We start from the raw sequence: 22947 nt of genomic DNA, 5'->3' as shown, positions 1-22947 counted from the left end.
GAACTTCCATACCCCTTAAACATTTCCCCATCTCACCTCTACCCCAGCCATGGACAACCACCACCCTTTCTGCTTCTATAAGTTTGACTATTAGAGATGTATCTAAAGTGGAATCATATAGCATTTGTCTTTATGCAATTTATTATTTTGAATAGCTGCATAATGTTATAGTATTGGTGTGGTGGGAAAACCTACCACAAAAAAATGTTATAAAGAATTTTTTGTATCCATAACCTTGTGTACTGGAGTTTGTCAGAGTTTTTTCCTACTCCCCTGTAGGATAAACTCCAGAAATGACATGACTATATTAAAGAGATGCATATTTTTAATTTTTATATATGTTATCAGATCAGTTTCTCCAAAGTCCAAGGTAATTCACATACCCGCCAGCTGTATTTGAGCGTGTGTCTCTCCCATGTCTTCACCAGCTGTAGCTATCATCATTCTTTTCCAGCTTTGCTATTCTAATAAAAGAAAAGTGATGTCACATCTTAAAATTTGCATATCCTTGACTATTAGTGAGATTGAGCATCTTCCCATAAATGGACTGACCATTTGTTTTGTCCATTTTCAACTAGGTCTTTTCTCTTTCTTATTGTGTATAAGAGCTCTTTGTGTATTATAGATGTTAACTCTTTACTGGTGGTAATTGAAATATTTGCTCCAGTATATAATTTGTCTTTTGATTTTGTATATGTTACCTTTTATTCTTCCAAAATTTAAACATTTAAAATTTTCCTCTATAGCTTCTGGACTTTCTGCTTTGTTTAGAAAAATCTCCTCAAACCCTAGATTGTATAAATATTCTCCTAATTTTTTCCTCATTAAATTGTTTTAAATATTTAAATTGTTTTAAATATTTCCTTGAGAAATTGTTTAAATATAAAAACCAATATTTAAATTGTTTTCAATGTTTAAATTTAAATACATTTAAATCTTTCATCTATTTGAAACTTGGTTTTAATAACTCGTGGGGTAGAGAGCTTAACCTTGTTTTGTTTTTTCAGCCAGCCAGCCAGTTGTGTCTATACAATTTATTAAATAAACTACCCTTTTCCCCCACTGGTTTGAAATACCACCTTTATTCTTATACTATAGTCCACATGTTCTGGGTTATATTTCCTGACTGGTTTCTATTTCCATCCCCTGGATCTATTTATCTTGTCCTTTACCTTTAATGTATGATTTGATCACAGTGATTTATAGTTTGCTTTCTTAAGGCCACTTTTACCTAAATACTTCTTCACCGATGTTGTTTTCATCTCTAACATTATACAAATTCCTTCCAGCTGTCAGAGACTGTGAATGTCAGTAACTCTTCAAGACAAGCCAGAGTCCATCCAGGGAAGGCTGGCCCATGTGCCCTTTCAGGAACCAACCAAGACAGAGGCCAGACAGTGATATTAGATGCTGCTGCTGCTGCTGCTAAGTCACTTCAGTCATGTCCGACTCTGTGCGACCCCATAGATGGCAGCCCACCAGGCTCCCCCGTCCCTGGGATTCTCCAGGCAAGAACACTGGAGTGGGTTGCCATGTCCTTCTCCAATGCATGAAAGTGAAAAGTGAAAGTGAAGTTGCTCAGTCATGTCTGACTCTTAGTGACCCCATGGACTGCCGACTACTAGGCTCCTCCGTCCATGGGATTTGCCAGGCAAGAGTACTGGAGTCGGGTGCCATTGCCTTCTCCAGATATCATATTAGTATCGACTATATGCTCAGTATTGCTTAGCACTCTGCCTGGCCTTATTAAAAGTGCTTAGTAAAAGCTAGGCATAATTACCAGTTTAACATTTATTGAGTGCCAATTATAAGGCTGGGCCCTGCACTTTGTGTAAGAGATTCAAAGAAGTAAAGATCTGGACGCTGCTCTTTTTCTTCTCGTTTATTTATTTATTTGGCTGTGCTGGGTCTTCTTTGCAGCACTGGGATCTTCAGTCTGTATTGAGACATTTGGATTTTTAGTTGCAGCATGTGAGTTCAGTTGTGGTCTGTGGGATCCAGCCCCGTGACCAGGGATCAAATCCCAGGCCCCTGCATTGGGAGTGTGGAGTCTTAGCCACGGGACCACCAAGGAAGTCCCGACTCTAAGGGTTTCACGTCTTAGGTCCAGACCCATCCTCTGTCCACTGCTTTGCGATGCTGACCTTGGGCCCTGTGAACCCCATTTTTGCTTTGCTAGCTGTTTCTTCGCGGATTTCCCAGTAGGAGCCGCTAAAGGGAAGCTACAGGATGGACAAAGAAGGGTGGGCATCTCCTTGCGCCTGTGTGTTCCCCATACGCCTCACTCCGTACTTCTCCACCCCAGCAGCAGCAGGCCCACCCTGAAGCAGTGGCTGAATGCAGTTTGCAGTTTTTCCAACACTGACAGCTTCATCATCCACCACCCACTCCCACACGCCTGCCCCAGAGCACCCAGCACCAGCTGGCAGGTGCCCCTTCCTGAGGTCTGCGCACAAGCCCAGGGGTCTTCGCTTCCTGCCCAGATCCTCCTCCTCAGGGGTCTGAGTCCCAGGCTGTGGGTCCCCCTCCTTGCCATGTTGAAGGTTTGATGGTTCCAGCCTCTTCTTTTGTTTTCCCAGCCCCTGCCGTTGCCAGCTCCGTGACACCCAAGCATGCTCTTGTGTTACCTAATTAGCAACTTTATACCCAGTTACCAATTCTTTATAGTCAATTCTCTTTTCAACTGACTGATGTGGCTTCTGTCTCCTGCCTCGACCCTGACTGACACAGGTAATGAAGAATTAAAGTTTTCAGAAGGCTGGGGATCTGCTTCTCTTGGCCGCCCTGCAGAGCACTCCCCCCTCCTCCATTCCCAGAATTATTTGGCTGCCAGTTGCCAAGGAGACGGCTGACAATCTCCAGTTGCCAAGCCTCCCCCTGGAGCTCTACAGAGACATTCTGGAAACTCCCTTCTCCTTCCAGCTCCCCAGCCAGGGAACTAAGAGAATCGAGCCAGGTTGGGGAGCAGGGGATTGGGAGGGGGCGGCGGGGAGCAGCCTAGGCCTGAAGATGAAGAGAGAGGCAAGAGCTTTCCTTGAGCCCTGACTTTCTCTGCTGACCTTGGTGCCTGGCTCCTCAACGGCCCTGTCCAGACAGATGCTCACTGGGTCCTGCCAAGGCTAAGTTCTCCAACCAGGCCCTCAATCAAGGAAAGCTGTCTTAGCACCGTCACTCCAGGCATGATAGAAGCACCAGCACCAGCTGGGGCAAGGAAGGGCCTGGAACCTCTCTCAGAGAGGACCCTCTACTGGAGCAGCATTCAATATGCTCTCAAATCTGGTGTCCGGGCCCAGGCTCCAGGCAATTTCATAATAGCAATAACAGCAACACTGATGATAACAAGAGTAGGCAGGGTGTGAATCTCACTCCACAAACTGACATGTGCAAGAGTGTCTGTTCCTTTATTTCACTAAAATCAGATAAAGTGGATTCCATACTGGAGTCCTTGCCCCTCCCAGGGGTTCCTGAGTTACCAAAAGCAGAGACGCTTCGAGCCTCGGGTTCCTGGGGGCTGCTCCTGACCTTGTAGCCTGAGCCTCTGGGGGCCTCTCCACTTCTCCACCCCCAGCAGTCATGGCCCTGACCTTGGTCCTTTTCCAGGGACCCAGGGACCTGTGACCTCTCCTCAACTCAGAAAAATCTCTCCCTCTCCACTCTACCTCCAAATGCTTTTTCCTTTCTCCTACTCATCACTTCCACTGAGAATACCTAACATGACTTTTCAATGAATTTGAGCTTCACAAAAATAGGGGAATGCTAATTTTGGTGTCAGGCTTCCTTGGTGGCTCAAATGGTAAAGAATCTGCCTGCCGATGCAGGAGATGCAGGTTCTATCCCTGGGTTGGGAAGATCCCCTGGAGCAGAAAATGGCAACTCACTCTTGGGCAATCCCATGGACAGAGGAGCCTGGTGGGTTACAGTCCATGGGGTTACAGAAAGTTGGATTCGACTTAGTGACTAAACAACAACTTTGGTGTTAAGCAGGTTTTGCATCTGCCCTGTAAAAACCCCTGAAGTGATGTGGAACTAAAGACTTGGCTGAAGATGCTTCATTGATTTTATTTTCATGTAGGTTTTTTTTTCCTTTCAATAGCGCGTGCACTCTCAGTTGTTAAGTCTTGTCCGACTCTTTGCAACCCCAAGGACTGTAGCCCCCCAGGCTCCCTTGTCCATGGGATTTTCCAGGTAAGAATACTGGAGTGGGTTGCCATTTCCTTCTCCAGGATTCTTAATAGTAGTTGTATTTAACACTTAATTTTTTATTGGGGTGTAATTGCAATGTTGGGTTAGTGTCTTCTGTAAGAAAAGTGAATCAGCTGTATGTATACATATATCTGGGGCTTCCTCGGTGGCTCAGTGGTCAAGAACCTGCAATGCAGGAGATGCAGGAGACATGGGTTCGATCCCTGGGTCAGGAAGATCCCTTGGAGGAGGGCATGCAACCCACCCCAGTATTTTTACCTGGAGAATCTCGTGGATAGAGGAGCCTGGAGGGCTATAGTCCATAGGGTCGCAAAGAGTCGGACACAACTGAAGCAACTTAGCACTCACACATGCATATAACACCTTCTTCTTGAGCTTCCTTCCCATCCCTCATCCAACCCCTCTAGGTTCACGAAAGTGTGCTAGAGAGACCATTACATCTCATCCCTGCATGTCTTGGTATTCACTAAAAGACGAACAGAAACATGATCTTATATAAACACACAACTGTTGTCACACATAACAAAACCAACAATTTTTCTAAGAGCAGCCTCCTTTTGTACGGGAAAGACTGAGGCTTGGAGTAAGTGACTTCTTGCTGTCGCCCGGCTAGTGGATGATGGAGCCAGGATCTGAACGCTGATCTGACTCCAAAGTCTGCCCTGGTCACACGCCCCCGTCTGTACAGTGGTTGTTATGCTTTTTACAGTCCTCTCCTCCTTCACTACACTCTTACAACAACCCCCAGAAGTAGCTGGTGGGCATGACAACCACATTGTTAATCCATCAGGAAATGGAGGCCAGGAGAAATGGGCTGTCCTGCGCACAGCAGCCCAGGAAGGGACCACTGAGAGTGGTTGAGCAGAAGGAAGGAGGGCTTGTTCCCAGGCAGAGCCGGCAGAGACCCCAGGCCCCGAGGAGCCACTGCCTTCAGGGTCACACCTCGGCCTCTGCCTCCCCTCCCTTCCTCCCTAGCTCTGTGGTTCTCCTTCTCTTCACCCCTCCACCTAGGCCTTGTTCATTTCCTCTCTGGCCCCCAAGGAGCAGTTTACAAAGTGACTAAGCGGTGACCCCTGCTGGACCCTCTGGCCCTCTGGCCCGCCACCCCCCCACCCACCCCTCCTCTCAGCCGTGAACTCAGCGGGAGCCGTGTGGACCGCAAAGCCTCTGGCCCATTTCCTCTCCAGCCCTCGGCTCATCTCCTGCGGGGGTCCCCAGGGCCTACAGTTGGCCTCCAACAAAGCCCACGTGGATACACATGGAAAAGCCATTTATTTCTAGGAGCATCTGCTTTCTCTGCTCCAGCCCAGCTGTCCCCATCCTTCCACACTCTGCTCCTTCCGAGCGAGGCCTGGGGCTTCAGCATCAGATTCAAGATGGTCGTGACAGGCTGGTGAGCTGGCTTAAAACCATAGCACGGAATGAGGGGCCTACAGGTTGGCTCAGAGAAGCAGAGATGTGAGGGAAAGACGGGAAGAGACTGGCATGAGAGTCCCTTGGCCCCGAAGCTGAACAAGTGTCACAGCCTGGCGTGATACTGCCCACAGCAATGCAGAGGTTCCTGGAAAGTGAGGCAGTGGCCAGAAACCTGGATAGTGGCTACAGCCACACTGCTCCCTCCTCCAGAGCTTGGAGAGTGCCATGGAGCTGCTGTGTCCTCTCAGCATGCTGAGTTCCATCCAGCCTTGCTCATGAGCCTGGGTGTGGGCCCCGCAAAGCAGTGGAATCAACACACCCTGGTACATGGTGGCCAGGAAGTCAGTGTTTACTAGATGGATAAACAGTGGCAGATTTTATTTTCTTGGGCTCCAGAATCACTGCTGATGGTGACTTGTAGCCATCAAATTAAAAGATGCTTGCTCCTTGAAAAAAAAGCTTTGATAAACCTAGACAGTGTATTAAAAAGCAGAGACATCATTTTGCTGACAAAGCTATGGTTTTCCTAGTAGTCATGTATGGATGTGAGAGGTGGACCATAAACAAGGCTGAGCACAGAAGAACTGATGCTTTTGAACTGTGGTCCTGGAGAAGACTCTTGAGAGTGCCTTGGACTGCAAGATCAAACCAGTCAATTCTAAAAGGAAATCAACCCCTGAACATTCACTGGAAGAACTGATGCTGAAGCTCCAATACTTTGGCCACCTGATGCAAAGAGCCAACGCGTTGGAAAAGAACCTGATGCTGGGAAAGGCTGAGGGCAGGAGGAGAAGGGAGTAACAGGATAAGATGGTTGGATAGCATCACCAACTCAACGCACTTGAGTTTGAACAAACTCTGGGAGATAGCAAAGGACAGGGAAGCCTGGCGTGCTGTAGTCCATAGGATCACAAAGAGTCAGACATGGCTGAGAAACTGAATAACAACAGATGGATAAGCAAAACCCTAACAGTACATCACTGAGAGAGATATTGATCTTCTTGCTAGGGAGAAGAAACTTAGCAGTTCCGTGGACCCCTAGCCAGCCCAGAGGGGACGGAGCCCTGGGTGGGTGGGGACAAACTGAAGAAGGCCCAGGGGTAGGGAGCCAGGTGGGAAATGAAGGCATTGGAGGCGGGGGAAATGGAGAGAATTCAAGCTCATTGGTGAAATGCAGGCAGCAATGCTGTTTCCTGGCTGGCTGAGAACACCCGGCACACCCAGCACAGGCCTGTCAATGGACGGGAACTCTGATTACCACTCAGGCGGAGAAGAGGAGGGCTGGGTATGCTGCTGCAAATATTGAATGCCTTTCATCTGAAAGTGGAGAAGGAAATGGCAACCCACTCCAGTGTTCTTGCCTGGAGAATCCTGTGGACAGAGGGGCCTGGTGGGCTGCCATCTATGGGGTCACACAGAGTGGGACAAAACTGAAGCGACTTAGCAGGAGCAGCAGCATTTGAAAGAGGGATTCGAATAGTTTCGCAAAGTTTCATTGGAAGAACTCAACCCCAAGGACAGATGTGTCAGAAAAGCAGATTCCAGTTCAACCCAAACACAAAGAAGGGAAGAAAGAGACATTAACTGGACATGCACTGTGGGACGGGGGTTTACCAGATGCTGAATGTGTGTGCGTGTGTGTGCGTGTATATGTGTGTGTGTGTGTGTTGAGGGGGTGGTTTGGGGAAGATTCAAGTGCATTGTGTATACTGGGTGCTTCATTTCTGTTAGTTTTACACCAGCTCCACTTCAGATCCTCAGGCATTAGATCCCGGAGGTTGGGGACACCTACTTTAAGGGTTTCTGATTCACCCTGTCTGGATCCTCATGTTTTCTCTGGATACAGGGGGTGCCAGCCACCTGGGGTGGATGGCAAGCCCAGATCCCTCTTCTCTGCTCCCCCCAAAATGGCTAATGGACTGTCTAACGCTCCCCCAGTTAGGATGGGGGCATAAGAATGGAAGGGCCATAGAGCCAACAGGGAGGGCAAACAGGGGGCGGTACCCTATTTGCCCCACCTATCCCCACTACATGTGACCCCAAACCCCAGGAACCATTTGCCATTCTACTCAAAGTTCAGTTAGGAACAAATGAAGGCTAAAGACCCTGTGGAAGACAGGGAAGAACGTTGGCTATGGGTTGAGTGAAGGACAGGGCTCTTTTCACTGTTCTACAGCCACTGAGAGGCCGAGAGTACCACAGCCAACATCTCTGGGCCTAGCGATGCCCTGCCTGGCATCAGCTCTGACATCCCCTGTCCCGGCTGAGCCCCAAGGAACCTAATACCCGACGTCAAAGCTCATCTCACTGGGGTCCAGGAATCTCACCCTCCCCCCAGCCCTGCCATCAGATAATGGAAAACTCTGACCTTAAGTCAGCTTGTCATAAGAGACAGCTACAGCAGCAGGACACGCTGAGGACGAGAGAGGGGAGAGAGAGCGCTGGGCTTCAGAGAGGCCAGCCCAGCAAGCTGGTGTTCATTCCACCTCCAGGGCCCTGACTTTGCAGGCCAGATCTAGCCAGGAGCTTGAATGTTGGTGCACCGACTATGTGCACCATTCACACGTGTGTGTAAATTGTATCAAGCATGTATACAAAATGAATATACAGCTTGATGAACTGTAACTCCTACCCGAGTCAAGAAATAGGACATTACAAGCACCCAAGAAGCCCCCCAGACGCTAGTGTAAGTTTCTCGTTTGTAGTCACAATAATCTTTACAAGAAAGGAGGTGTTATTATCCCCGTTCATCTGTGAAGAAACTAACACTCAGAGAGGCTCAGAAATGTCCTAAAATTTTTTGGTTCATCAGTCAAACCTGAACTCCGGACCGTGTTTGACTCCAGGGCTCCTGGCCAACCCTCCACCAGCGTCTCCCCCCGAAATGTGAGGAAAACACGAGAGCTCACAGACGCCGTGAACCTCCTGATCCCCGCAGTCTGGAGGGCTGCACGCAGGGGTCCCGCACCGGATGGGTGGTTGGACCTGGCGAAGCTGGGGCCTTTGCCACATCCATGCTCACACTCTCTGATTTCATATTACTGAAATCAAGTTTCAGGGAGTGCAGGTCCTCCCCTGGCCTGGTCTCTCCTCCCCAACTCTGCATTATGGATGGAGTGAATCATCTGGTAAATAATTCACCTGTAATCAGGACGGTGAGGGTAACGGGAGATCTGGGGTGGATGTGTCAGGAGGGCCCCCAGTTGGCAACCTGAGCCAGACTGCCCCCCAACCTTCCAGGGCTGGGCTTTGCTCTGGAGAGAGGGAGCCTGAGAGGCGGGCAGGAACCTCAGCGGGGTGGCCACGCAGGGAGATGGGGCCATGGCGGGTCAGGGGGCCCTGCTCAGCCCCCTCGGCCTCCTGCTGCTGGCACCCCTCTGCCTTCTGCATCCAAGGGCCTCGGGTGAGTGATGCTCAGTCCGCCCTCCACAGGAGCCCACCCCTACTCACATCCCATTATTTCTTCCCCTTTCTTCCTCCGGATCCTCTTTTTTGCCCTTGTGTAGCCGTTCAGTGAAGTCCATTAACTTCATCCACCTGCCAGACACCAGCCCGTGTGCGCCGAGTGACCTCTCGTGCCAGGTCGGGAGGCAGGGCCAGAGCACCGAGAGTGCTCTGCTCTTCTGATCTTTGAGAAGTCATAACAGCTTGTGCTGAGGGCCACTGTCGGGGTGTGAGCTTAGTGTGACACGGTCAGACCTGGGCTTCGGGACGTTCCCTCCAAAGCTGACAGCTTTCAGGGAGCTGGAGGCACTGGGAGGTCTTCGCAATAGTCCAGGCGGGAGATGCTCATAGCGTCCAAAGTAAGGTCCATGGGGCTGGGAAGAACCAGTTTCTGGACTAAATGCCTTTCTCCTTGACCGGCTGAACGTCAGAATCTTGATTCTGATCCCGTCCCTCCAACTCCACGCCCGTCTCCTCCTCTTCTCTCTCTGGGGAAGCTGACAGCAGTGGGTAGAATCTGAGGTCAGGGATTAGGCAGGGCTCCAACCCCAGCTCCTCCATGTACCGCGTGGTTTTAGACGAAGTGATTTCATGTTTCTGAGTCTGGGGAGGGTATGCCATGGTTGTTATGGTGAAGATCAGTAGGTGATCAGCAGGGGAAGAGTTCAGGGCAGGCACGGCAGTCAGCAGAAGCTTGTGTGAGGGAGCCCTGGAGATCAGTCGTCCCCGAGGCATTTATCTTTCCTAAGTTTGCTGAGGCTCCCTGCAGCATGCTGACCACAAGCGACAGAAGAACAGGGTGCCCAGGCAGGCGTGAGGTTGCCTGCTGGATCTGCCTTCCCCCATCGCTGCTGTCTGCTGCCTGGTGGACCGGAAGCTCCATGAGGGCAGAGACGGAGGGCTCATTTGTCACGGTAGCCCATGCCTGGCCCCATGCAGGCGCTCCAGATTAACAGCTGATGAATGAATGGGTGCTGGGTGGGCTGACGGCAGGCTGGGATCATCTCACCTTTGCTGCAGTGAGTCTGGAATCCCCTGGAGTCCTTATGCAGATATCTCCAGAGCCTGGGTTACCAGTGGTCACATACACGTCCTGAGCCTCGGGGGTCATTGTCTGGCTGGTCATCAGATTGACTTCTGGATGGTTGTTAATATACAGATTCCTGGGCACTGACACCCCTCTCCCCACTCGGGGATTCTGACTCAGTCTTCCGAGATGAGGCCCAGGAATCTACATTTTTATCAAGCTTTCCGAAAGGCCTAATGGGAACCTCTGCTCCCTAACCCCACCCACTCATACAGCACAGCCCAACAGGAAGCTCTGTGGGCCCCTCAGAAACCGTCTCTTGTCCACCAAATCCAGAAGGGCTCATGCCTCGCTATCAAACCCTGCCGGGCCGGCCCACCCTGCAGACCACCGATAACAGAGATTGTGGGTGAGGACCGGGGAGCAGGAGACCTCAGACCGGCCCCGACACTCTGTGTTGCCTCTCTGTCTCCAGGGCAGCCCCATCCGACCCGAGGAGCCCCCAGGGAGACCTCCTCCATCCAGGGAGTGCGAGGCGGCTCAGTGGAGCTGGCCTGTGGCGCCCAGTCTGCCCCCCTGGTGGTCTTCTGGAGCTTCACTCCCCTGGGCTCGCTGATGCCCCAGCCCGTGGCTGTCGCCAGTGGAGGGGAGTTCAAGGTGGAGGCCAGCGCCTCAGCTCTGGGGGCCGTGAGTCTGCGAAACAGCAGCCTGGTGCTGTGGGATCTGCAGGAGGGGGCCCGCGGCCACTTCCTGTGCCAGGCCCTGCATGCGGCCAGCGGCCAGCTCCACGCCACCTCCTCTTCCCTCGCTCTGGCCGTGCTGGGTGAGGGGCCTGGCCGGGCACCCCGGCGGGCTTGAGCCGCTGTGCGTGCTGCTTGGAGTCTATCTGCATGTGCTGCCCGTCGTGTTCTGCTGGGCTCGGGTTCTGTGGGGCCCTCCTCCTGGGAGCAGGGACACCTGGGATCATGGGAAGGGATGCTCAGGGGCCTGCCAGCAAGTGCTGGGCCACTGGGCATGGCCTGGGTCTGCGATAACAAACACAGGGCCTCTCCTTCCTCTGGCCAGTGCCCGTATCGAAGCCTCAGGTGCGGCTGAGTGACCCGTCCCCAGTGGAGGGGGCCTCCTTGGTGGCTACGTGTATAGTGCTGGAGGGCACAGAGCCCATGACCTTTGCCTGGCAGCATCAGGCACCCCGGGGCCCTGCAGAGGCTCTCATGGGGGTCACAAAGCGTCTGATCCAGCTGGACCCTGTCAACCGGACACACCTGGGCTGGTACACGTGCACTGCCCACAACGCTGTCAACCAGCTGAGCAGTGACGGAGCCTTCCTGGACGTCATCTGTGAGTCCCAGTGGCCGAGGGGAAGGGGTCAGGGCTGGCACCCACCTACCCACCTGGGCTTGGCCTCCTGACACATCTTGGGACCCCCAGGAGTACCCTAGCCCTCCAAGAGGCTCCAGTAGGCGGGAGTCAAGGCATTGTACCCACTGGTGTCAAAGATGGCTCTAGTACAAGGTATTTTCACCTTTTCAAGGTCGAGGGCCTCTGTTCCCAGGAAAATGTTCATACATTCATAGTCAGTTTACCCGAATTTCAGGGGTGGCTCAGAAATTCTGCTTTTGACCAACTGAACCCTGAAGAAACAGGGAGGGAGTTTCAGTGAAAAGAGAGGGTGGCAATTTGATCCTAAGTCTGAGGCTGAGAGGTTGCAATTAGAAATCAGAAACTTGTCTTGAAAGCACCAATAGCAAACAAAGGATTAGAAAGAGCTCCAAAACAAGTGAGGAAAGAAGCAGCAATCTGTACAAAAGTGGACCGAAGACAAAAACAGTTATTTCAGTAAAGAGAACACATGTAGCAAATTAACTTCTAAAATTTTTTTTCAAAAGATTTTTTTAAATTTAAAAATGAAATCAGTGGTTTGTGTGAAAGATGAAGACTAGGATAATCTAGCGCTATACTGTCCAATAGGGTAGCCACTGCGTGACTTTGATCTCTCGGGATGTGGCTGAACCTGAGATGCGCTCTGAGTGTAAAATGCACGCTAGACTTTGAAGATTTAATCTAAAAATAAGTATGTATATCTGTGCATATATATGGGCTTCCCCAGTGGCTCAGACAGTAAAAAATCTGCCTGCAATGGAGGAGACCTGGGTTTGATCCCTGGGTCAGGAAGATCCCCTGGAGAAGGGAATGGCAACCCACTCCAGTATTCTTGCCTGAGAAATCCCATGGAGAGAGGAGCCTGGCAGGCTACAGTCCATTGGGTTGCAAAGAATCAGACATGACTGAGTGATTAACACACACACACATCCATATTTATACTTATATATACCTATATATATATATTCATCAATACTTTTTAAAAATGATTTTGACTAATTGTACATTATTTATTGATTTATTTTTTAAAAAATTTTGGCCATGCCACATGACATGCAGGATCTTAGTTCCCCAACTGGGGATCAAGCCCATGTCCCCTGCAGTGGACGCACACAGTCTTAACCACTGGGCAGCCAGGGAAGTCCCAATACTTTTTATGTTGATTGTGCATTGAAACTATAATATTCTGCATGTATGTGTTTCAACAAAATATTATTAAAATTGGTGTGTTTTTTTCACTTGGTTGGGTTTGGTTATTTTTCCTTTCTAAGACTTGGAAAATTTAACACGTGTGGCTCACATATGCCTATTGGACAGTGCTGGTCTAGTACATTTAAGGAGCTAGGACTCTGCCTAAGGATGTCCACTAATGATGGTGGCCTGTGGAAATCGTCAGCAGAGGAGCATGGGGGAGACAGGTGAGAAGTTCTTGGGAAAGAATTAGGAGCAGAATGAATCAGGCAGAGAATTCAGTCCTTTCTGGGAATCAGGGAGAGAAAGGACCCAGGAGACAGGGGCAGTGAGGAGGGCTGGCTGCTAGGGTTATGCTCAGGGCATCTTCTCACCCTGTTTTCATCCCTTTCCAGTCTAAAAGGATCAACTGCCCCAGTTCCAAGAAACCCCTCAATCCAGGGCAGAAGGGAAGGACTGGGCACTCTGCTTCTTTTCTGCCCAGCTGGGTCTTGCCCATCCCCACACCCCAATTCAACCAGCAGTCCCTCAGGGAAGCCACACAACAGTCACAGCTGCCTTCCTGAGCTCCCCCAGCCCAGGGTGCTCACCTGCACCAACCCTGGTCACCTACACTGGACTGTGCCAAAGGCCCCTGCTCCTTGAGTTCCTGGGGGCCTAGCACAGTAGTTGACACAGCTGGTACATCATAGATACCCACTGGGTAGGGAGTGAACTCAGCGATGACTATACGAGTGACTGAAGAAATGAAGGCTGGAAGGTATGACAAGCCTTCCTTGCCCTCCAGATGGTCCAGACAATCCTGTGATCACCGTGGAGCCACTGGGGTTCACTGAAGAGGGGTTTGGGGCCAGTGAGAGGGAAGAGGTGACCCTGAGCTGCCTGGCTGCATCCAACCCCCCCAGCCTCTACGTGTGGCTTCATGAACACACTCAGGTGCATGCCGGGCCCACCTACGTCATCGCCAGTGCCGGCCGTGCCCACACAGGCCTGTACACCTGCCTGGCCCGCAACAGCCGCCTGGACACCCACACGCAGGCCAGTGTCCAGCTCACCATCTACTGTGAGTGTGTGGGGAGGGGCCCCTTGCAACAGGAGCCACCCGGACCTCTGCTCAGGCAGAGTCCAGGGGCCCTGGTGTGGACGTGGATTGGGAGGGAACACTTGGGAAACCAGATGGAGTTGCTAGGTGGTCAGAGCAGGTCTATAAAAGCCCTCCAAAGTGGGAAGGGGCGGGAAGATGGGACGACCATATGTAGACCCCTCCCCAGGGAACAGTTCTTTCACCCTGGGGACTGAACTGAGGCACAGAGAAGGGTAAAGAGAGTGGGGCAAAGCAGAGAAAGGGAGACTTCCCAGGTGGGGGACTAGGGGGGCTCTGGGATTCCTCACGGACTCTGAATACCCACCCCTCTCCCAGCCTCTGCCCTTGGCCTGAGAACTATGCCTTTCCCTTATCAGCCCCTCACTCTTTCCCAGCTCACCAACTTCTCCCTACTTCCTCCACCCCTGACACCTCAGGCCTCCAGGCTCCCAGGTTGGTGGGGGGTGGCGGGGGTGGTGGGCTGTGGCACACTGCTCCAGCCCTGCCCTCACACGCTTCTCCACCCAGATCCCCCCAAGGGGCGGCCCTCCTGCACTGTTCTCCCTGCCCCTGGGGCACTGACTTTGGTCTGCACCTGGCCTGGAGGGCTTCCAGCTGCCCAGCTGCAGTGGGCCGGACCCCAGGGAGCTGGCCCCACTGCACTCAGCAATGTCACCTGGAGTTATGCAGCCACCCAGCTTGCCAACAGCAGCGCCTTCACCTGCACTGGCAGGCACCCAGCTCTGGCTCTGCCCATGCTCTGTAGGATCACGCTGCGTGAGTGGATATGGTAGATGGCAGGGCATGCCAGTGCAGGCAGAGGAGTGGGCAGGGGGCCAGGGCCCAGACCACTGGGGCCATGGGGTCGGAGAAGGGGCTGCAGACCACGGTCTCCCAGACCTGCCGCTTAATGGGGAGGTGGCAGCACGGCTCACTCCCCACCTCCAGCTTTTCTCTCCTCTCCAGCCCCAGTCTCCACCCACACGGTGGCTTAAGTCTGGCTTAGAGCCCCGGGACACCCTCATTACCATCTCCCAGCCCCCAGGGAGGACCTGATTTTTACTGGTCTATTCTTGCACACTTGCATTATCCACAGGGTCTTAAAGAGTTAGTTGGACACAACTTAGTGACTGAACAGCGAACAACAATTATTGCATGTTGGCCTTGAGACTTGCCTTTAGTTTTCTTTCTACCTTGGAAACTCCTACCCATCTACCAAGGCCGAGTTCATATGTCATCCTGTCTTCAGTCCTCCCCCCTGAAGGCCCAGAGACTTTGTCTTTCTACCTATGCTCTAGCACACATCAGATTATATTGCTCTCTGTTCCCACTCTTTCCCAGGCACATGGTCAGCCTTCAATAAACGTCAAATGAATGAATGAATGAGTGAGTGAGTGAGTGAGTGACTGTGTACGCAGAGGCATGAGTGAGTGAAGCAATTAATGAAGAGTGAAGGGATGGGTAGGCCTGCCAGCCCTTTCTCCTCCTGTAGCGCCGTGCTGAGCCATGATTCCCTACCCAGGGGAACCACTCCGGAGCCCCACTTGCTGGACCGTGGCCACAATCAGAGACCAGTTCGTCATGCTGAGCTGCGAGTGGCCCGGAGGCGAGCCCCCTGCTGTGCTGAGCTGGCTTGATGAGCAGGAGCAGCCTCTGGGCAGCAGCAGCTCCTCCCTGGCCGTCTACCTCCTGCAGGCCCAGGAAGACCTGGCTGGCAGAGAGTTCACCTGCCGGGGCACTCACCCACTCAGGGCCCCTGACCCCCTCTGCCGGCTCCGGCTAGGTGAGTCAGAGCTAGAGGCTTGTTTCTGGGGTGGGATGGGAGGAGCGGCTCTCTGGAATCAGGGTGAGGGGCTCTGGGGGTTGGCAGCTGAGGAGAAATGCAAAGTGAGTCAAGACCCTGTGTCACCTTCCCTCCCAGGGATTCAAGTTTTTTGATGCATAAATTTAGGGGGTTTGGTCTAGGTCTGTGTTGCCCAATAAAAATATAATGTGAGCCATAGATAGAATTTAACATTTTCTAGTAACCACGTTTTAAAAAAGTAAAAAAGAAACAGTGAAACATTTTATTTAGCTTGATATACCCAACACACTGGGCTTCCCTGGTGGCTCAGGTGGTAAAGAATCTGCCTGCATTGTGGGAGACCTGGGTTTGATGCCTGGGTCAGGAAGATCACCTTGAGAAGGGAATGGCAACCCACTCCAGTATTCTTGCCTGGAGAATTCCATGGACAGAGGAGCCTGGCAGGCTACAGTCCATTGGGTCACAAGGAGTTGGCACGACTGAGTGATTAACACAACACACTGATATACTAATTCCAACATGCAATAATAAAATTATCAGTGATATTTACATTCTTTTTTCTTTTCATGCTGCTTTCAAAATCTAATGTGTGTGTTTCTAGCGGCAGAACATCTCCATGTGGACTGGCTGCGTTTCAAGTGCTAAATTGTCACACGTGGCCGGGCAGTGAGGGAGGGGGACTGTTATTGGACAGCAAGGTCTAGACTTGGAGGGATTCTGTCGCCCTCATTTTCATCAGTTTGCACGAGGTGCCAAACTGTCTTCTTGATCTGCATGAACGAATCAGGCACCAGAAGTCCTCTTCTGCTTCTCCCACTCCCTCTGTTCTTGGTCTGATTTCTTTCTCTGTCTTCATCTGGCCATGCCAGTCTTGCTTATCGCCAACTCATGAACAAAGAATTAAACACTGGAGTAAAAATTTGAGAAAAGCGAACGGCATAGCCGTCACCTAGAACGGTTCTCACAAAATGCTTCACGTCTTGGTCTGCAAAGGCCGAGTGACTAGCATGGTTTTCAGGGAGGTCCACCACTCAGCATATTTCTTTCCCTTGTTACTCAGCCTCAGGACTGGAAATTCCATCATAGAAGATTCATGAACACCTGAAACCCTGGGTCTTTAGGAGTTAGTCCATAAAAACAGCACCTGCTGTGGGCCGGGCCCACTGTGCCCGGGGTGGAGGCGTTGTGGGCCTTTGGGGGATGGGGATAGGAGGCCCTGGGCCAGGTGCTGGGAGGAGGTGGTTAATGCAGAGGTAAGTAGGGCAGGGGCCCACCTGTAGGAGCTGCTCTGGGGGCAGGAGGGAGAGAAGCATCATGAAATACAACTACTGTCTGTAAAACTTGGAGCAGGTGGTGCTGGGAATGCGGCATAGAATGAAAGCCTGAAAGAGGGGGCAGACCCGGCCAAGGCAGGCTTCACTCTCAACTCTACAGCCCTCCCATCTTGTTTCTCCCCTCCCCACTCCCTCCACCACTGGTCAGCACCTCCCCTCTGAGCATCCCCACCAGCACAGGGGGCACCTTCTCAGCTTATCCTCTCTGTCCCTGCAGAAGCCCCTCAACTGGCAGTGGCTGAGCCCCGGGTGTCAGTGCTGGAGGGGGATGAGGCCTGGCTGGGATGTGCCCTCCTGGCGGGCTTGCCACCCGCCCAGCTCCTCTGGCTGGGCCCTCAGCGACGGCAGGTGGAGCCAGGCACTTTGGGATTCACGCTGCACTCTGAGGGGACCCAACTGCGCCTGAGTGTCCAAGGTGCCGACCCAGCCCGCCACGGGGGCACCTACCAGTGCATGGCCCGAAATGCCTTGGGCAACAGCAGTCGGAGCGTCCTGCTGGAGGTCCTGAGTGAGTGAGGGGTGGTGTGCACGTGTGTGTGTGGACGCAGAGGGGATGGAGAACCTCCAGCCACTGCTCTTTAGGTGGAAAGGCACATGGACTCCCTGTTTCAAACCTTGGATGTGTTACCTTTCTCAGGCACAGATGGACCCTCAAAAAACACAAATCCCACATGTACGTGAATCGGATACCCTCAAGTTCAGGCAAACAGTGCTCCACGTAGTCAGAATAACCTCCTTTTCCTCCATTTACAAGCGGCTTCCCTGGTGGCTCAGACGGTAAAGAATCTGCCTGCAAAGCAGGAGACCCGGGTTTGATCCCTGGGTTGGGAAGATTCCCTTGGAGAAGGGAATGGCCACCCACTCTAGTATTCTTGCCTGGAGAATCCCATGGACAGACCATGGAGCCGCAGAGTCAGGCACAACTGAGCAATTAACACACACCTCCATTCACAGAGGAGGAAACTGAGGCCAGTGTGTAAGTCTAGGGTAACAAAGACTGAAACTACACAGAAGTGGTCGAGGCTACACCCCCATCTCCGCATCCCCACACCACCAGCTGTATCTCAACAAAACCCTAAGAAGCCCTCGAGCACACACATGCATGCACACACACGCCTGTATGTGTCCCTGCCTTCACCCCAGGATACCCAGCTTCCCCCAACGTCACCATCAGCCGCCTGACCTACGGGAGACACCGGAGCGAGGTGCAGCTGCAATGGGCCGTCCGAGGCCCCGGCAACCTGACGGGCTTCCTGGTGCAGCGAAGGGCCAGCTTCCCAGGCCCAGGGGCAGGGGCTTGGGAGACCGTGGCTGGTGACATCGAGCCGGAGAGCAGGGGCCGGCGGCTGGGGGGCTTGGACCCGGGGGTCCGCTATGGCTTCCGAGTCCTGGCTCTGAATCATCGCACGGCTGGCCATCCCTCTGAGGTGAAGACACCAGGTGCCTGGGCTTGTGCCGTGGAGAGACTTGCTTTTCTCCAGTGAACCCAGCCCGGGTCATTTTCTTCTCTGCAGGGCATGCATTCCTTTGTTCCTTCCTCCTGAGCCCCTCCACCCCCAGTCTCTGTCCTCTCCTCCGCCCGCCCCATCTCAAGTAACCCCACTGCTGTCTTTCTGTCCCTCCCAGAGTCTCTGGAGGCCTGGGCCTAGCGGCGGGAACCATAGTCCAGCTCAGATCAGAAGAAATAGTGAACAGGAGGTGTAGTTGCCGGTAGTTGAATTAGGGTGAGGGCCCAGCTCTGCGCCTCAGTCTCACCTTCTGGGGCACAGGTGGGCTCTTGGCTTCCCGCTGTTCATTCTCCATCCTGGGTATTCCTTCCCTCCCGCACCAGGCTGCCGAGATACCCAGACTACTGCCTGCTCTGCCAGATAGAGGGGCCTTAGCTGGGGACTCAACACCCCAGGAGCCCAGGCAGGCTGAGCACCCTCTCCTGGGGAGAGACCTGGTCTCCCAAATCTCTAGGTCGAGGCCTGCTCTTGATCCCATTCCCCAACCCCCAGGTGGAGGGCCAACCGGAGGAGCAGGGCATGGCCTGCATGATGCCCCAGAGCCACTGTTGCCGAGTTCAGCAGTGGCTCTAAACCTGCCCTGTACACCCTCTCCCAGCGGACCCTCCCTTCAGCGCCTACGCGGCAGTGCTGGGTGCGGCAGGCACAGGAATGGTGGTGGCGACAGTGGCCTCCCTGCTGGTGTTCCAGTATGCTGCCCGGCACCCGGACACCTTCCCCTGTGAGTGCGAAGCTCAAGGACTGGGCTGTTGACCCCGAGGCAGCCCCATATTAGACAGGGTTCCCTGGTGGCTCAGATGGTAAAGAACCCACTTGCCAGTGCAGGAGACGCTAGAAACTTGGGTTTGATCCCTGCGTAGGGAAGATCTGCTGGAGGAGGAAATGGCAACCCACTCCAGTATTCTTGTCTGGAGAATCCCATGGACAGAGGAGCCTGGTGGGCTATGGTCCACAGGGTTGCAAAGAGTTGGACACAACTGAGCAACTTAGCACACAATTCGTAGACTCCCCTGGGCAAAGAATCTAGGCTCTTCCTTAGTTGTGACCTCTTCCCAAAGCTAGAAGTCATCAGGGCTCCAACCTTGAACCTTGGGCATCTCGGGCCACCCCCTTCCAGGTTCCTGACCCTGGGGAGAGGAGGGTTATTCTCCCGGGACCTAGGCTGGTTGCTCAAGAAACACATCTCTTCCTTTTCTTCCTTCAGGCCTTGGGCGCTTGCTCATTCCCAGGTGGGTGTGGAAGCCCAATCATTCTGGAGGTCAGGATTTTCTTCTAACTGGACAGGAAGGCTGGGAGTATAACTTTACTCTTCACCCTCAGGGAGCAAAGTCACCAATATCAGGGCTCAAGGGGTGGCCCTGAGACAACACCAGGTAAGCCCAATTTTACCCCCAAACTCGGGAGCATAGTCATGAGTTACCCATAAAGCTCAGTCTCCCTCGTCCGCTGGGAACAACCTGGGATGTCCCCAGGCATCTCTCTTTCCTTTGCTTGTGTCCATTCTCTGTAGGCACCGAACCATCCCCCACCACCCCAGGTTCAGATCCTGCACTAGAATCCACGGAGCCCCCAGTAAATGTCACCATCTCAGTAACGGCCACACCATGAGGCCCCAAGTGGAAGGTGCCAACAGGCTTAGGGGAGACGGTGGGGGGATGGGACATTCCCTCGTCACATTGAATCTTAAAGACAAGGTAGCTAAGACCCTAACTACCCCTTCCTGCTGGATAAGCAGCTTTTCACAGCCAGAGGAAGGCTCAGCTGCAGGGCCTCTAATGACTTGGGTATGAAACCAGTCCTGGCCCAGCTCATGGCAGACAGAGGTGGAAAAACCAGGAAGACACACGACTGTGGAGAAGATCACCGGTTGTCCGAGGGCAAGTGAGAACCACGGTGTGGGAACGGTGTCTGGAGCCATCTGACCTAGCTTCCTGCCTCCAGCCTGAGTTTGCACACTGAATAATCTCTCAATAAATCACACGTGATGCTCTCACTGGTGGAGGGTTATTCCATTTGCAGCTCCCATGGGGAGAAGCTGACCGGCTTCAGTCGGGACCCAGTTTCCCTACTGGGAAGAAGCTAGGAGATGGGAAATGAGATAGGCAGGTGTGTGTGTGTGTTCCCTTCATGCAACTGTGGCAAGAAATGCGCTCTTCTCCCATCTAAGTACTAACCAGGCCTGACCCTGCTTAGCTTCCGAGCAAATAAAATCCCGTGCCTTCAGGATGGTAGGGCCATAGAGACGCGATCTTCTGGCTCTCTCCCAATTTCCAGCTCCTTCCCCGTCAAACACAAGCTGCACCAGGGCTGGTAGCAGAGCCAGGTGCCCAGAGCCCTTGTCTCCCTTTCACCTCTCGTGCAGGCACAGCACAGAGCCCGCCGTGCTCAAAGGGCTCACAGGCGCCGGACTCGAGAGTCTGTGCCAACAAGACGGGACAGGGGTTCCTGCCACCAGGCTGGGGGAGCTGGCTGCCAGCGGCCCGGGGCTGGCCAGAGTCACACTCTGTCAGCCGCCGGCATGACTCACTGGCTCCGAGCGTGTGTCTGACATCTGGGTGAAACACAAATGCGTGCTTGTTCCACTGCCTGCGCGAGTCGGCAGGCCTGCCTCCGCGGGGGACGCAGAAGAGAACAAACAGCCAGACGGCCAAGGGATGGTCCTGCCAGGAATCGGGAAAGTGGCGCCTGAAAGGAAACGGACGCTGACAGGAACGGCGCTCTCCTAAGTTTCTCACGGACTCAGTCTCTCTCCACGAGAAGAGGGCTTCGGGTTCCCTCAGAGCTCTCAGGGCTGGGGCTGAGGTTCAGGCAGGCCCGTTTCAATCTGGGGATCGCTGCGCGACAGGGCCCACGCCAGGCAAAAGTCCCTGGTGGCTTTCTGGGAGAAGCAGCCCAGACACTGGGTTTGTTTTTGGCTGTGCGGGATCTTGTTGTTTAGTTGCTAAGTTGTGTCCGACTCTTTGCGACCCCATAGACTGTAGCCCCCCAGGCTCCTCTGTCCGTGGGATTTCCCAAGCAAAAATGCTGGAGTGGGTTGCCATTTCCTTCTCCAGGGGCTCTTCCTGACCCAGGGATCGAACCCGTGTCTCCTGCATTGGCAGGCAGGTTCTTTACTCTCTGTCTGAGCCACCAGAAAAGCCACTTGGGAAGTGCCAGACCTTAGTTGTGGCCTGCAGGATCTAGTTCCCTGATCAGGGATTGAATCTGGGCCCCCGGAGCGTGGAGTCTTAACCACTGGACACCAGGGAAGTCCCACCGCAGACACTTTTTTTTCAGGGCAGTAAAGCTAAGCTGCTTCTTAAGACTAAATTTCTGGGGTTCACATGGACATGGCTCTAGATTAACGGTAAAAATAGACAAGGTCTGAGAAGGGATCCCTCTTTCTCACTCTCCTCTGCCCCCATTTCCTTCCGAAGAAATGCTAAGCCTCCTAAGGGGATGTATCTGCTTTGACAGAGCTCCTTGCTGCAGATATTTTCCCAGCCACACATAATGTATTTGTCCCGGATCCTTTTCCTTCAGGGCCTGGATCTCTGTAGTCAGATCAGAAGGGATTAATTCACTTGACTCTAAGTTGTGCAGAGGAGGTTTTTAAGGAAGGACAGGTCCAAAACTTTTCAAAGACATGCACCCATCTCCACCACAAGCTATAAGCAGCTTCACACAGGCAGGGAGCATCAGAGACCTGCATCTTCACGAGCTACTCTACATGAAAGCAGCATTCTCATTTAATAGAAAATCATATCGACCAAATAAAACCTGTCAAAGCTACATCATTTAAAATATATACAATTTCAAACATAATATTACAACTTTAAAGAAAATAAAACATACTTTTCCATATGATACAAAAACATGCATCTGAAAATCACTGCTTTAAGAGAGAGCAACACAGGTGAAATTCAGTTAGAAGGCTGACTTCTTGGCAGTCCTGTAGCTGGAATGAGACTTGCGTCACGATCAGCTTAGTAATCTGTATCTGTCTTTGCAGATTCATTTGACAAAAACAAAACTCAGAAAGAAATGCCTTTTGTTTTTAAAGACCACTTCAAAAGGTTTAAAACATTGCCATTTCACTTACATTTTGTACAGCGCCCATCATCAGAGGATCAGTGCATAACCAAAAGAAGGGGGAAAAAAAAGGAGCTGGAGAAATGATATAGCAGAAGGGGCAGTTTGATGCCAAAACAAAGACTCACAGAGTTCTAAGAAGAGAAGGGATGTGAAGAGGTCTGATGGATTACAGGATCACTATCACACTGAGAGAAGGTCAAATTTCCGGGGAAGGGGAGGTAGCAAGGGGGGGTCACAAGGAGAAAGGAGGGCTCCGGGGAGACCAGGTAATAAGCTCAGAGCTCTGCCCGTGGGGCACAGGGGCAGCCTCTCTAGTTGTGGAGCTAGAGCATCGGAGGAATTCTGTGCTGGGGAGGACCAAGCGCTTACAGAACGGGTTCCATCAGCAGAGTGAACCGCAATGGTTTTGGAAAGCAGTCTGGAAAAACAGGAGCTCAGATTCCTGCTCCAGATAAGTTCAGATTCAGGCTCTGTGGCTC

The 22947-nt window shown here is 52.5% G+C and overlaps 1 protein-coding gene across 1 annotated transcript; it reads left to right on the top strand.

Moving 5' to 3' along the window:
* Window positions 1–8940: 8940 nt before the first annotated feature.
* On the top strand, window positions 8941–20002 carry VSIG10L2 (V-set and immunoglobulin domain containing 10 like 2). Its single transcript, XM_068977331.1, has 11 exons — window positions 8941–9022; window positions 10566–10913; window positions 11156–11431; window positions 13452–13727; window positions 14277–14525; window positions 15271–15531; window positions 17104–17394; window positions 18030–18326; window positions 18993–19115; window positions 19599–19652; window positions 19905–20002. The coding sequence occupies exons 1-11, from the start codon at window positions 8941–8943 to the stop codon at window positions 20000–20002; spliced, it is 2355 nt and encodes a 784-aa protein (XP_068833432.1).
* The last annotated feature ends 2945 nt before the right edge of the window (window positions 20003–22947 follow it).

This window comes from Capricornis sumatraensis, chromosome 8 (genome assembly GCF_032405125.1).
Source record: "Capricornis sumatraensis isolate serow.1 chromosome 8, serow.2, whole genome shotgun sequence".
In the NCBI taxonomy this organism is placed as follows: domain Eukaryota; kingdom Metazoa; phylum Chordata; class Mammalia; order Artiodactyla; family Bovidae; genus Capricornis; species Capricornis sumatraensis.
Note: the sequence above shows the minus strand (reverse complement) of the source record. Positions and strands in the feature narration are given on the sequence as shown.